The sequence below is a fragment of the Vulpes lagopus genome, chromosome 2 (genome assembly GCF_018345385.1).
Source record: "Vulpes lagopus strain Blue_001 chromosome 2, ASM1834538v1, whole genome shotgun sequence".
Taxonomy (NCBI): Eukaryota; Metazoa; Chordata; class Mammalia; order Carnivora; family Canidae; genus Vulpes; species Vulpes lagopus.
The window spans coordinates 129,183,828-129,198,413 of record NC_054825.1 but is presented as its reverse complement, the minus strand read 5'-3'; the positions used below and the strand labels follow the sequence as shown (position 1 = coordinate 129,198,413).

The 14,586-nt window shown below is 38.5% G+C and overlaps 1 protein-coding gene across 18 annotated transcripts in view; it reads left to right on the top strand.

The window, feature by feature from the left end:
- The window catches only part of LOC121484097 (aminopeptidase O (putative)), a 337,984-nt gene that overhangs the window by 40,611 nt on the left and 282,787 nt on the right, over positions 1-14,586 (top strand). For 8 of the 18 annotated variants that reach the window (XR_005985940.1, XR_005985938.1, XR_005985937.1 and 5 more), the window contains exons 1-2: positions 6,326-6,462; positions 9,140-10,075. Coding sequence is in view for 10 of the 18 variants with exons in the window: in XM_041742811.1 (XP_041598745.1) it covers positions 9,279-10,075 (797 nt within the window). In the remaining 8 variants the exon portion in view is untranslated. Of the gene's footprint in view, positions 1-6,304; positions 6,463-9,139; positions 10,076-14,586 lie in introns of those variants that run through there. The other 10 variants (XR_005985939.1, XM_041742815.1, XM_041742810.1 and 7 more) reach the window with 5 other exon arrangements.

The following is a 14,586-nucleotide window of genomic DNA, read 5'->3' as shown; positions in this document are numbered from 1 at the left end:
ATTCATCTACATAAGTTAAGCCTTTGTCCCGGAGGTCCTGTGGCTCTGTTCATTGATGCAGATTTTTTCCTCTGTGTTCTTCAGATTGTATAACTGCTATATAAATATTTTCAAGATCACTTACTTTTTCTTCTGTAATTTCTAGTTTGCTATTAAACTTAAGTGAATTTTTAATTTCAGATATAGTATTTTTCAGTTCTTAGAATTTCCTTTATTATTTCTTTTTACCAATTTCTGTTTCTCTGCTGAGTTTTCATTAGTTCATTCATTACAGCATTTGTGTCCTTAATTATAATACTAATAGCTGCTTTAAAGTCCTTGTTTAGTAATTCTATATTTGGGTTCTTTGAAGTCAGATTCCACTGATTGCCTTTTTTAAAGTATGGATCATATTTTTTTGTTTCTCTTTATATCTAATAATTTTGGATTTTATCTTGGACATTGTAATCGCTACTTTAATAGAAACTGAATTTATATTCCTCTAGAGAGTATGAAAATCTTGTATTAGCAGGCAGTTAACTTGGGTGAATTCCATCTTCCATCTTTGCCTTCCGTGCACTGGGCAGCAACAGATATCTGAGTTCAGTACATTTAGCCATACTGGGACTATTTGGTCTGCCTCTAACATGCAGCATTCAGGGGTTTGTTAGGAAATTGGGCAGTATATGCAGAATATGGGGCTCATACCTTTTCTAAGGTTTCCTTTCTTTACCCTGCTGGTGCTTAGTCAGTCCTAAACTCCATTTACTGATGTTTTAGCCAGTAAGGTGGCTGAATTGTCTGAATTGTAGCCGTGTTTTGTCCACCAGGGCATGCCCTCTGATGAAGAGCCATGACACAGGAAACTCAGTGCCATTCCTTTCTCCAAAGTGTCAGCTTTTTGTTCACTCTCATGTGCCTTTAGATTTTTGTTGTTGCCTAGAATTTATAAGTGCTGCCAGTAGGAGGGTTGGTCTGATATAAGCTACTCTGCTCTAACTAGAAATGGTATTCTCCTTCATTTAAGAAGAGTAATATTAATTAAATGATCAAACAAAAATGTAAAACTATTTTTCTATGAAGAAGTACACAGTGCTATGAGATCTAATAATAGAAATCACTGAGGTCAGTAAAGGTTTCCTTGAGTTCATGGTCAGGGAGAGAGAGAGAGTTAATAAAGGGGATAGAAGAGAATTCCACATATATTTTGAATGAGTAAGTAATATGGTACAGCTTTCTCTGCATGTTGGCTGCTTTCTTTGCATATATTCTTATCCTCAGTCTTTATAAACCTCTCTCTAGGTGTCTGTGATGATGAAAGGGAATCTGTAGCTATAGTGCCTATAAAGTTATACAGCAAAGCATGTCCTGCATGAAAACTTCTTAGGCCAGGGGACTTGTGTGTATGGACCATTTAATTGGTAAAGCAGAATTTGTGGGCTTCTGGTCAGTATGATTAACTGGATTACAAGGAAATCCCCCTTCCTACTTCAAGTATTTAGAAATGCTGGATAAAGTACAACACACACATATACCTATAAACACACACAAACGCACACATATATACACACGCAGATTCACAACCAAGGAGTTATCCTAGTTGACTAAAATGGAGGAGGAATGTAAAGTCAGGATGATGAATAGGAGCCTGACCTGAGAGGTTCTGACAGAGGGATGAAAATAGGCTCAATAGCTGGGAAGAGGGGAGTCGGGGTGGGGGGGTGGTGGTGGTGGTTTGAGCCCTGGGTGGGCTTTGGGGCCCTGATACCTACCAAGGAATTGATACCTGATCATAGACCTGGTACATGTGGAGAACTGAAACGGAGTTATCTGTGTGGAGCTAGAAGCCATGAAGGGGTGACTGAAGAAAGACAGTTCCATCACACTGTTGCAGTAGAGAGGCACAGACGTTTGCTGTCTCCTCAGAGTTATACATAGAACAAATTCCTCAGGCTGAAGGAGCACACTGAATCTTGAGCAAGCTAAATAAAAATAAGTCCACATTTACATACATTGAATGAAACAATAGAACATTAAATATCATGAAAAATTGTAAAAGCTACCAGAGGAAAAAAACAGATACATATCAAGAAATGCAGATTAGGGACAGCCTGGGTGGCTCAGTGGTTTAGTGCCACCTTCAGCCCAGGGCCTGATCCTAGAGACCTGGGATCGAGTCCCACATCAGGCTCCCTGCATGGAGCCTGCTTCTCCCTCTGCCATGTCTCTGCCTCTTTCTCTCTCTCTCTCTGTGTCTCTCATGAATAAATAAATAAAATCTTAAAAAAAAAAAAGAAATGCAGATTAATACCAAACTTCTTATCAGCAAAAAAAGATGTCAGAATATAGTAGAGTAGTGTAATCAAGGTGTTAAGTGAAAATAGCTATCAGCCAGAAAATCTACTTAAGTAAAAAGGAAATCATATTTTCCCCAAATGTCCATAATTAGTATCTACCATCTCACCAGCTACTCTCCAGTACGACTTAATCATTCCTCCATCCAGACATAAAGTTGAATTCCCTCTCTTTGAATCTGGATTAGCTAGCTATACACAATTCTTTTGAAACCAATAGAATGTGGTTGACTTTTTTTTTTTTTTAAGATTTTATTTATCCATTCATAGAGACACAGAGAGGGGCAGAGGCACAGGCAGAGGGAGAAGCAGGCTCCACACAGGGAGCCTGACGTGGGACTCGATCCAGGGTCCCCAGGATCAAACCCCGGGCTGCAGATGGGGCCAAACCACTGTGCCACCGGGGCTGCCCTGTGGTTGACTTTTGAGGCTAGGTCAGAAAAGGTCATTTAGCTTTCAGCTGGTCCTTTGAGACACTTGCTGTGGGGGCCACTTGTTGCCATTAAGTTGTCCAACTATTCTGAGGCTTTGTGAGCTACTCTGGTCATCAGAACCCCCAGATAAGCCCATCTTCTAGCTGAGTACCACTGAATGCCATAGTCCTGCATAAGAGGCAGAAAAATGGCCCAGCTGAGTATTACCCAAATTCCTGACCCATGGAATATAGTCAAATGGTTGCTGTTTGAAGCCACAAAGTTTTGAGTTAATTTTTCAGGTAGCAGTAGTTAACTGGGACAAAATTGGACCCTGACAGAAGGAATGGATTGTATGAATCAGTCATGAGAAATGAAACTGGTAAACAAATACAAATAAGTATTGACTTTGTTTTTTCTAAGTTGGATGAGGATTGTAAAAACAATGTGGTACTAAGACACTGGCAACAATAATCTGGAAGCTGATATAGAGTGTGGAAAAGGAGAAACCGATGACAGAACTATTTAGGATTTTTGTATTATTCAGAAGAGTACTAGAGATTGACTTTAAGTAGGCATGTTAAAGAAAAAAAATGGATTGTATAATTTATGAAACAGGGAAAAGACAACTAGAAAAATGCAAGAAAAAGCAGTAAAAAAGATCAGTAGCAAAGAAAATCATGGTAGCTAGAAAACACAAAATAAATTGGCTGAGAAGAGATCAGGACTCCTAGAACAGTAATCATGATAAACATAAATTAACTTCAGTTATTAAAAATGATAATATTTTTTAAAGGCAGCCAAATATTGCTTTAAGAAGATACCCAAGGCAAAATAACCCAGAGCAGTTAACAATAAAAATAAAGGGATAGAAAAGATACACGAGGAGAAAACAAACCAAAAAAAGTAGGTGTGATAATACCAATCTCAGGCCAAATGAAATTTCTAGGTGTTTTATCCAGGAAACACTTGTACAGAGTACACCAGGAGGCATATATAAGGATGTTCATTGCAGCATGGTTTGTAATAATGGAAAATTGAAAAGAATTTAAATATTAATAGGGAAATGTATAGATAAATTGTAGAATATTTACATAGGGACAATAAGCAGCAGTTAAAAGAGCTAGATTTATGTGTCTACATGGCTGTTTTTTAAAACCATTGAATTAAAGAAATAAAATTAAATAAGTTACAGAATAATATGTCAGTGTGACACTTCTAAATACAAAATAATACATTTGTACTTCTAAGATTCCTTCTAATTCTGAAATTGTTTTATTGAATTTCATAGTAATAAGCTATGTTCCTATGATTATATGCATTTGAGTGTTTAAGGAAGTATGCCCAGACACTCAAATGCCCAGAAACAGTATACTTTTCAGCAAGTAAGCTAGCTGTCATTAAGAGCAATCACTGTATTCTACCGAATGAACACACTTGGAATAGCAGGAAGCTATCTTCCTCTGAACAAGTAGTCTATAGAATTAAATATTTTATGACTACTCATAGTGTGCTTAGTACTATATAGTAAGCATATATGCAAAATTTCTCCTTTTCCCTTGAGTTGCTTACTAGGAAAAAAGATGTGGCATAGAGAGGGACAGGTGGATCATGAGATGAAAAAATGAGAGCCAATTGAAGGAAGATGTTGGCTAAGGATAACTTTCTACTAGAACCTATGCACACCAGAATCGCTGTTCTGTAGCTAACTAGAAACTCCCAGATGTCAATTCCACAGATATTTACTGAGCACCTACTATGTAGAGGGCATTCTGCTCAGTGTGGTCATGTACAACAAAAATGATTCAGGAATCTCTAGTTTATAAAAATGACCATTGGGAGATCCCTGGGTGGCTCAGCGGTTTAGCGCCTGCCTTCGGCCCGGGCATGATTCTGGAGTCCCGAGATTGAGTCCCATGTCGGGCACCCTGCATGGAGCCTGCTTCACCTTCTGCCTGTGTCTCTGCCCCTCTCTCTCTGTCTCTCATGAATAAATAAATAAAATCTTTAAGAAAAAAAAAAAGATACACCTGGCTTTGTAGCTTGAAAGGAGAATGAGATCATTTTCTTTAGAAGGGACCTGGAATGGCCCTACGGAGGCTATTTTACATATTTGTAGATGTTTGCATTTCTGTTGGGGTGATTGAAAGTGGCAGGGCAGTTTCTTCACTGTGCCATAACTCTGGTTAGTATTTGATCCCTCCTGCCATCCCCTGCTCCTGCCTTTCTTAATAACAATATTGCTGTACATTAATTCTTTTGAAGCCTTTGATGGTGTTGCTGAGACAATCATTTAAGCATTTCAAATACACACCACGTAGTACAGTTATTTTAGAGGCAGCAGTGGTTAGCCACTGGAAACTAACCATTGGGCTTGATAAAGGGGGGGAATTTTATATGTTATGGCTTATGACAGAGAATGGAAAAATGCTTCAGTGAGACAGGCTGGCATTTTAAATTGGAGCACAATAATAGCAAAAAGTGCTGAAGTCAACAGACTGCTTAGAAGTATGTTTATTATTTGCTGAGAGAGGCCTTACAAGGTGGCCACGTCCACGTATTTGCAACCACAGTTAGTTCAGTTGTTCCCTAAATGTGGGACTATGACCCTGATTGACGTCAGTGAGAGTTGTATACTTGCAGAGAAAGGAGATTCAAGTCATCTAAGAATCCAAGGCAAGGAGAAAATAGGTGTAATAAGCAATGAGTTATAACAGACTTACACATATACTTAGGTTGGAAACCATGCGGAGGTAACCATGATCTGAATCTTCTGGGGCTGGACTAAAAATTCTCCTTTCTCCCCGAAAGCTTTTAGAATATGAATTGTCTAGTCCACACACTACTTGAAGGTAGAATGAGAATATAGAAGACAGTCTTAGGAGGTGACATTTGATTTATGACTTGGACAATATGAAGGAAATGTCCACAAGAGCTGGAGGAGGAGTATTCCAAGGGAAAGAATCAGCAAGGAGAAAAGCATCAGAAATGAGTGACCTTGGCAAATTGCCTTACCTCTCTGGGCCTCATTGTCATCATTTGTAAAACTAGAGAGTTGGACTAAATAAGCCCTAAAGAATTTGTCAGCTCCAAAATGCAAAGAAAAAAGACTTAGTTAACATGGGCAACATGGTTAAATGTTTTTATTTTTATTTTTTTCCTGGTTTACTTAAGATAAAAATGACATATTGTGTTACTTTAACAGCAAAACCCTTTGATGAATATATTGCAGAGTTTTTTTTTTTTGTTTGTTTTTTGTTTTGTTTTGTTTTTGAAGATGGCAGCCCTCCGGGGGTTTGACACATTAGGAATAAGATGGAAACATTGAGAGGAAGAAAATGTTGGTGAGAGAAACTTTTTTTTGGTGGTTTTTATTTTATTTTATTCTTTGATCAAATGCAACAAGATTGCAAATTAGTGGGAGGAGATAGTGTTTGGGGGAATGCTCTTTCTTCTTTCTGATATTTCCTGTGTTGTGAAAGGAGCTTAATTACTGTAACATTGCTGATCACTTTATTTCTTCTACCTTAAGGGAGCTGGAGTGGAAGGAAGAAATTGAGCAGGTTCTGCTCCTTTCAGCTTTTCCTTTTTGCTTTTGGGCAGCCATCTTGACCTTGGAGGGCTTTTCTCCTTACTTCTTCAGGCCCTAATTTTTGCCTGGGAAAGGTACCTTCTGCTTTGGGAGCTTGATCTGATCCAGTGTTTACTGTGACCCTGTGAGTAAATCTGTTGAATTTTGGGATTCCGTTTTCAAGTACCTTTGGCTCCCACACTAAATCATTTTGTCCAGTTTAGCCTTCATCAGTAATAATGGTGATATTTTGATATCCCTCTGCCATATCTTCACCTTATTTTTTTGGTATGTTCACAGTGTGGATGGGCAAGAAGAGTGCTATTCATTTGGCTCTTTCAGACCCCAGAAGGTAGAATTCAAGGGGAAGGGAATTAGCTTTTGTGAGAAGGGTTATTGTTTCCTTTGAATCAGAAGGGAGAAGGCTGTAGTTGTGAAGAACTGCAGATACTTGAACCATGATGGAGTTTCATCTCAGTGAAGTAAGAGGCCAAATAATCAACTGAGAATGAGTCAGCAGGCATGGAAATGGAAAGTTAAAAGAAGAAAAGATTTAGATCTGCAGCTATGGGGAGTATCCTCTCAAGAATCCACTGAAGAGAAGCAAACTATTGCCAGTTAGGGTGACAAGGTGATGTTAACCGGCTTGGATGTGGATGGAGCTCTAAGGCTGCCATGTTGTCTGCCACCAGTCACAAAAGTGGTGAAAACTGCTCTGTAGAATGTATTTTCATCCTAAATTATATTAATTTTCACAAGTAAATGAAAGAATCTATTAGGGTTAGACAATGAATGGTTGCATATATACTGTTACACAAGCTAAATGGTTCTTCAGACATGGTTTACACACCTTTGTCTTGGTGGATTCAGCTTTTCCTCTTGTCTGTGTGTGTGTGTGTATGTGTATATTCAGGTTTTTACAAAAATATTAAGTAAGGCTTTTAAATTTATTTTTATTTTTTATTATTTTTAGTAAGGTTTTTTTAAAGAGCCCAGTCAACAAAAGACTACATGTTAGCAGCCCCAAACACCAACAGAATGATGTTTGAATATCCATTTTGTTTTATTATGTAGATAATACCCAGTAGCTTTATTGAAGGTTATTCTTGCGTGACAAGTTCAGTTGCTTTCATGTGGAAAAGAAAATACTCTGCCTTCTTACCTCCCTGCCCATTGAGTCTTCTAGAACCAAGGGGAATGCCAGCTTCTTTATAAAGTAATCTCAAAATATTCTTTGCATCCTAGATTTCTCTCAATTCCTGTTACTTTTAAATTTAAACTGTATATCCTTACATGCAGTTTGGTGAAGGATAGGGAATAAGAAGGATTTCAGGAGGTGATTGCACTTGAACTCGGTGTGGAGAGAATAGAATTTGGCAGGTGGCTATGGGTGCACTCCAGTCTTGGTCCAAAGAACACGAAGGCCTCATGTCAGAGCATTTTTAGGGAGCAGAGTGTTGAGCAGGCCTTTTGGCTGGAGGACAGAGATGCAAAGGGTCTGGTCTCCATGACTGGGAAAGTAGCGTGAATACAGATTAGAGAAGGCTGCAGGAAGCCAGATTTTTTCCCCCTTTGGGTAGGTAAGATTTTCCTGAGGAACCAGGCTGTGGAGATGTAGAAAGTGAAAATTCAATAGATTTGATTCATGGAATGAGATTCTAGAAGGAAGGGAAATAAGAGTCTAGTAGACAGGCAGATAAAATCTGAGGGGAGGGGAGGAGGAGTTAAACAATAAAAAGAGTGGGCTCAGGTTTACTTGAAAGCAGGTGATATTGTTTTGTAGTTGGTATAAGAATACCTCCTGATATTCAGAAATACAAAAATTATTTTAAATATATCTACTCTGTCAGAGTTGTTATGCCCCCCCTTTTCATTTTTGGTAAAAGAATGAAAAATAAAGAACAGCATATGCTAAAAGAAATCAGGTACACAACAGGGACTGAAATAATTTCAAATAAGTTTTCTTTTAGCTGGATTGCTATTATAAAATAAGAATACATTTTGATTCAGAACTTTTATGAAGAACTTGGGCATTTTATTACAACATCTGTTCCTACATTTTAATTTCTCTTTTTCCTTTTATAGATATTTGCATACTTTTTTTTTTCTCAAATGAGAAGACCTTTTTGTTTGCCACAAGAAGGCTATTATCCAGAATGTTAATGGGTTTTCAGCTATTAAGATGTAATGATATACCTCGAGTATTTAACTATAAATTTGAAAAATCTCCATGAACAATCTCAAAGGAATACTTAGAATGCACTCCTGGTAAATTGGCTCATTTTCCTGTAATTTACTGGAAGTGCTGATATGAGAGCAGTCGTAATGTGAAAAGTACATTAATCCCTGGAGTTACATTTTATATATTAAATTATTACTCTCAAAGAATAAAACGTATGAGGCCATTTAGCCTTCATTCATATTTGTTACTTAGAATCACAGTAGAGAAACAGTCACTTATCTTTGATGCACAAAATTAGAAATAATGCATTTAATATCCTTTAAAACAAGAGGCACAGTGATGCTCAGTTATGCTTTTGCATAACAATTGCTCTTTCCCAAAACAAGGACTGTTTTAGTTAGAGCAAGATTCTTCGGGCTTTGTAGAGGCCCCTTTCATTCCATTGGTAATTGAAATATTTTTAGAAACCCATAATGCAGCTTTCTTTGATGTCAGAAAGATTAGTCTGCCTTCTAGCCCTGAGCTGCTTCCACACTGAGGGATTATTTAAGGAGGTAGTCAGTTTGCTGAAACAGTGGTTGTAGGAACCCTTAGGGTCTTGTTTGGAATTTTGTCTAATTGTGTTTTTCTTCTTTGCCAGGGGACTGAGAGTTGTGGAATCACAATTTGTGACATCAGGTGTTTTTTTGATAAGCAGCCATTTCTGATTCCGGAAGATTAAGGCAGATAGGAAGCCCCTCCTGAGACTGTGATAAAGCTCTCGAACAACAACCGACACCATGGATGTAAAACTGGAGCCTTCCTGGGATGACCTGCCTCTCATGGCCAACACCAGCCACATACTTGTGAAGCACTATGTACTGGATTTAGATGTGGATTTCGAAAGTCAAATCTTTGAGGGCACCATAGTGCTTTTCTTTGAGTCTAGAAATAGACTTGAGAAACAGAGTGGTTCCACCAAGGAAACCTGCCGATCAGAGTCAAACGAAGCCTGCAGATTCAGTACACCTGAACCCTGCCATAGTCCTGTGACAGATACAAGGACCTCCTCATCCAAAACAGGATATAATGATTTTGCAATCTGTGGTAAAGGTGAAAAAGATACTTCTGGTAAAGATGGTAACCATGACAACCCGGAACAGGCTTCTGGGATTTCTAGCTCAAAGTACTGCTGTGACACAGGGAATCATGGGAGTGAGGATTTTTTGCTAGTGTTGGACTGCTGTGATTTATCTGTGTTCAAGGTCGAGGAGGTAGATGTTGCTGCTGTGCCAGGTATTGAAACATTTACAGGGTCTTCCCAGATCACATTTGTTTCTGAGGAGCTCAGGAATCAGATTGTACATGAACTTGTGACTCTGCCTGCAGATCGTTGGAGGGAGCAGTTTGACTATTATGCTCACTGCAGCCAGGCTCCTGGCTGTGGGGAACTCCTGTTTGACACTGACACTTGGAGCTTACGGATCAGGAAGACAGGGGCTCAGACAGCTACTGACTTTCCTCACGCCATACGGATATGGTACAGCACCAAACCCCAGGGGCGATCAGTTACGTGGACCTCAGACCAGAGTGGCAGGTAGGTTGTCCCGGCACCCAGCGATCCCCTGCCCGTTAATCTCACTCACTGGGAGATGAGCCTTTGCAGGGATACACCAGACAGGAGAGTCTCGGCAGAGATGCTCCTTTTCATTCTGTGGTATTAACAAATCTAGCTTCAAATCCCTAGGCCCACAGTGAAGCAGGTAAATTCCCAGGTCTGTTCAACTCTTAATAGGATTATTTCCCTTAAGTCAGGATGAAAAGATTACTTTATTAAGCCCCTGTATTTCTGAGTTAGGAGATTGAAAGGTAAGCTTAATGACTAAATCCCAAGCCTAGCTCTCTGTTGGGATCTCTGCCTGCGACTTTAGTGCTGTAGATGGGAGTGATGCATGTCTCTGAGCAAATACTTTCTCAGAGTTCCTTCATACTCCCCCTGAGGGAATAAATTGCTGCCAAGCTGGGTCAGTATGAAGCCTGACCAAGTGCTTCCAATTAAAGCCTGCTCTGCTTTGTGCTTCTCTTCCTATACCTGTCTCTTGGCAGCCGTGCCTCTCTGGGCTTCGTCACTTGTCATGGAGTACAGACCCCCACACACTGGGAGGGCCTGTTCCTGAGGAGTGTGACAGTTCTGCCAACACTGCACACTTGCTCCTCTGGCTGCGGTTCTTCTACTCAACACCAGGAGATTCCTGGTTTTTAGTGTGGAGAGAAAGAATTGATGAGGCATTGATTTCGGGAGGTGTGTAGGCAGCCATTTGTTCTTTTCTTCTTGCCCTTCCTCCAACAATTGTTCAGCGTTTTTCAAATTTGAGAGTTTTAAAATCAAACTTCATTGATCCCTCATTATTTTACCTGTTTCTTTGTGCTAATGTACTGCAAGTCAATATAGTAATTCCTACAGCTCAGCTGGAGGAATGCTGATCTTAGTGAACTTGTGTTGAGTACCTTCTTTTATAGCCTCCGACTCCTTTGACTGAAGTGGTGGGCTCGGGGAAATTGCTTAGATCTCTTCCCCAACCCATCCCCCAAAAAAAACCTTTTAGATTTTTTTTTAAGCATCACTTCAACTTTGAGCTCTAATTATCCTGTTCCTTACCTCCAATCTTACATCTCTGTTCTGGTCTCCCAACCTACTCAGAATGAGTTCACTTCTTGTCTTATTTCTGTTGGAGTCTGAGGCAGCCTTTGGGAAATTTCAGGGTTGGTGCAAACTTACAACAGCACAAAAGCATACTGATTTATATATAGAATAACTTAATTGGATATTCTTGGGAGACCATGAGGAAAAGAAATAGGTCTTCCTATTGTATCTTTAAAATTTTTTGAAATTATTAAGGGTTGAGTTTTAATTTTTTTAATTTTTAAAGACTTTATTTATTTATTCATGAGAGACACAGATAGAGAGGTAGAGACACAGGCAGAGGGAGAAGCAGGTTCCATGCAGGGAGCCTGATGTGGGACTCGATCCCGGGACTCGAGAATCACGCCCTGGGCCGAAGGCAGGCACCAAACCGCTGAGCCATCCAAGGATCCCCAAGGATAGTGTTATTATTTTTTTTAAGGGTAGAGTTTTTAATAAGATTTAACAAAATATGGTCTCTGAATACTTAATTTAGGAAATCATAGTTTTTAATACTCCCAGATACTTCATTTTCGAATTAGAATAATGGGGAAGAAGAATCTATTGACAGTAGTTGGAAGAAATGCTTATTAATGGCCCCAAACATAGCTTTATTTTCAGTGCTTACTTTACAGAAAGAGATTAGACTTGTAAATTACGTTATATGTCAGGTGTTGAGTAGGAATGAGTTATGGATAAATACTGATTTCCATAAAGAAACCAAAGAGGTACTTGGGAACATCTTGTTCCTGCAAAGGTTGACTTGGCAAATGTCTCCTTTTCTGGTAATTCAATAAAATGCATGATCATAGCAGGAGTTTAAACTGTATCCTTGGGAGTTTATGATGATATGTTAGTAAATAAATGGCATTTATGCAGCCTTACAAGGATAATAAATTTTGTTTTAAAAAAGAAATCCTCAGAAGATATTTTCTCTCCCTTTTGTCTTTTTGGGGGTAATTTTATTATAGTCAGGATCATCTTCCATGAATAGCTACCAAATCTTTCTAAACTCTCCCACATGCTTATGAATAAATCTAGGTGTATATTGGTAACTCTTTGGATACTTTAAGGACTTTAAAATGCCCATGGATCCCAAGTTGTGAGACCAAAAAAAAATCCCTTAGTGATGAGAACAGTTGATGATCATCAGGGTTAGAAGGCTTCATGAAAATAACTGTGTGAAAATACAACATTTTACAATTGTGTGAAAAATATAATGGGTAGGGCTTATTTTCTCCCAAGGCATAGAGCCTGCATTTATTAAAACTAACATTTTGTCTTTGAGTGGCAGAACACTATCAGCATACCTACTATAAATTCTTAGTCCTGGATGAGAAACGTTTTAGTCTTGTGTTACAACTAGGAAAATTGAATAAAGTTACTGAAAGCTCCTAGAAAAAATCCATGTTTCAGTTGGAAAAGGGAGTTACGTTTCTTATTTTTTATCTTTACCATGTCCCTTATTGTATGCAAAGATTTCAGTACTTTAAAAGAATATATTAGCTTTCAGTAATTTCTGTTTTTAAGCGCTTATCAGACACAAACTTAAGAAAATCTCTAAATTGGTACCTTCCCTTTTGAGTTCTGTCAGTGGCTTCTCTCGTTGTCACCCTTACTCTACCCCATGTTGAAAATAAAACTTAAATTATTTAGTTTGATACTATTATAAACAAATGATCATTTAAGACATAAAAGGATCTCAATATGGAATGCAAATTGTGACAAAACAATCTAATTGTATTAAAAATGTATGAAACAGCCTCCTCACTGAAGGGGTTTGGGGGAGAAGGTGCTGACTGTAGTCACTTTGGAAATGAGTGAAGTTTGTTAAGACTAAAAATGCAAAAGGAACTGTACCTAAATACTGTGCTATAGTTGCTGAAGTTATTTCCTGTGGGAGTACAGGTTAACAATTCCAGTACCACTCTACATGTATACTGGAATTGAGCAATTAAGTAAATTAAATAAGTCTGGGAGCCAAGTTTCTCACTGTTGAAGTGGAAGGTTACAGGTGAGCAAGAGGAAGGGGCTAGAATGATCTCTGTGGTATTAGATTAGAATTGGAGACATCACTATAAACTCATGTTTAATGTTTAATTTAAGATGATACAGATGGCTGCATTTATAGAAATAATTATAAGTAGGTGTTTTCCAAGGGTTAGCATGAACACATAAATTTCCTTGCCTGTCACCTGGAAGGGTGTAGAAGCACAGTGCCTGGGTCTTGGTTTCTAATATCATTCTCCAATAATGAAACAAGGGCTTCTTGCAGGACTGGCTAGGACTGGAGGAAATATACAAGATGAGCCTGGAGCATCTTGTAATGACGGAAAATAAGTGCTCAAACAGCAGCAATAGTAGCCTGCAATTGAGGGTATATCCCTAAGTCCAAGGAGCCATCGGAAAGAATTTCTAACGACCAAAGCTGAGCAACAATATAAAATAGTTTTGATAGATGACCTAAAGTATACAGTAATTATTCATGAGTTCACGGTGATATAAATAAATATTTGAATAAATAAACAAATGGAGGAAAATAGACAAATCTAATGTACAGAAGTTGCCCAAGTTATATAGATACTCCATCCTCAAGGAGGTGGAACATAACTCTGCTTCTTACTAAATATGGGCTAAGAAATAAGAGTAACTTTTACATTGTAGAAACATGACAGACATGACCTCAGTGACGATATCAATGTTAACATCAATGGTGATGAGTCATGTTGCTAGTGTGTACCCTTGGTATGATGCGTTGAAATGACATCTTTGTGATTGTCCTCCCCCAAACCCATGATCCCAATCTAACCAATAGAAAAATATCAGATAAATCCCAATTGAAGGACATTCAACAAAATAGTACTCCTCAAAACTCTCAAGGTCAGGGCACCTGGATGGCTCAGTTGGATAAGCATCTGCCTTTGGCTCAGGTCATGATCCCGAAGTCCTGGGATCATGCCCTGCATTGCATGCCCTGCATCGCATGCCCTGCATCTCATTGGACTCCCTGCTCAGTAGGGAGTCTGCTTCTCCGTTTCCATCTGCTCTTTCCCTCCCTCGTGTTCTCTCGCTCAAATAAATAAAATCTTTAAAAAGAGTAATTTTCAAGGTTGACATAAAGAAAGTCTTAATAAACTGTCATAGACAAGAGAAGCCTAAGAAGACATGATTAATGTATCCTAGAACAGAAAAGGGACATTAGGGATAACAAAGAAAATCTGAATAAAATATAGACTTTAAGCACGTATCAATATTGGTTTGTCGGTTGTGACAAATATATTAATGTAAGATGTTGATAAAGTTAAGTATGGAGTAAATGGGAAATCTGTGTATTATCTTTGTACTTTTAAAAGTAAATCTAAACCTGAACTAAAATAATGTTTATTAAAAAAATAAACTTCAAATCTGGAAAGTAGTCACCATCT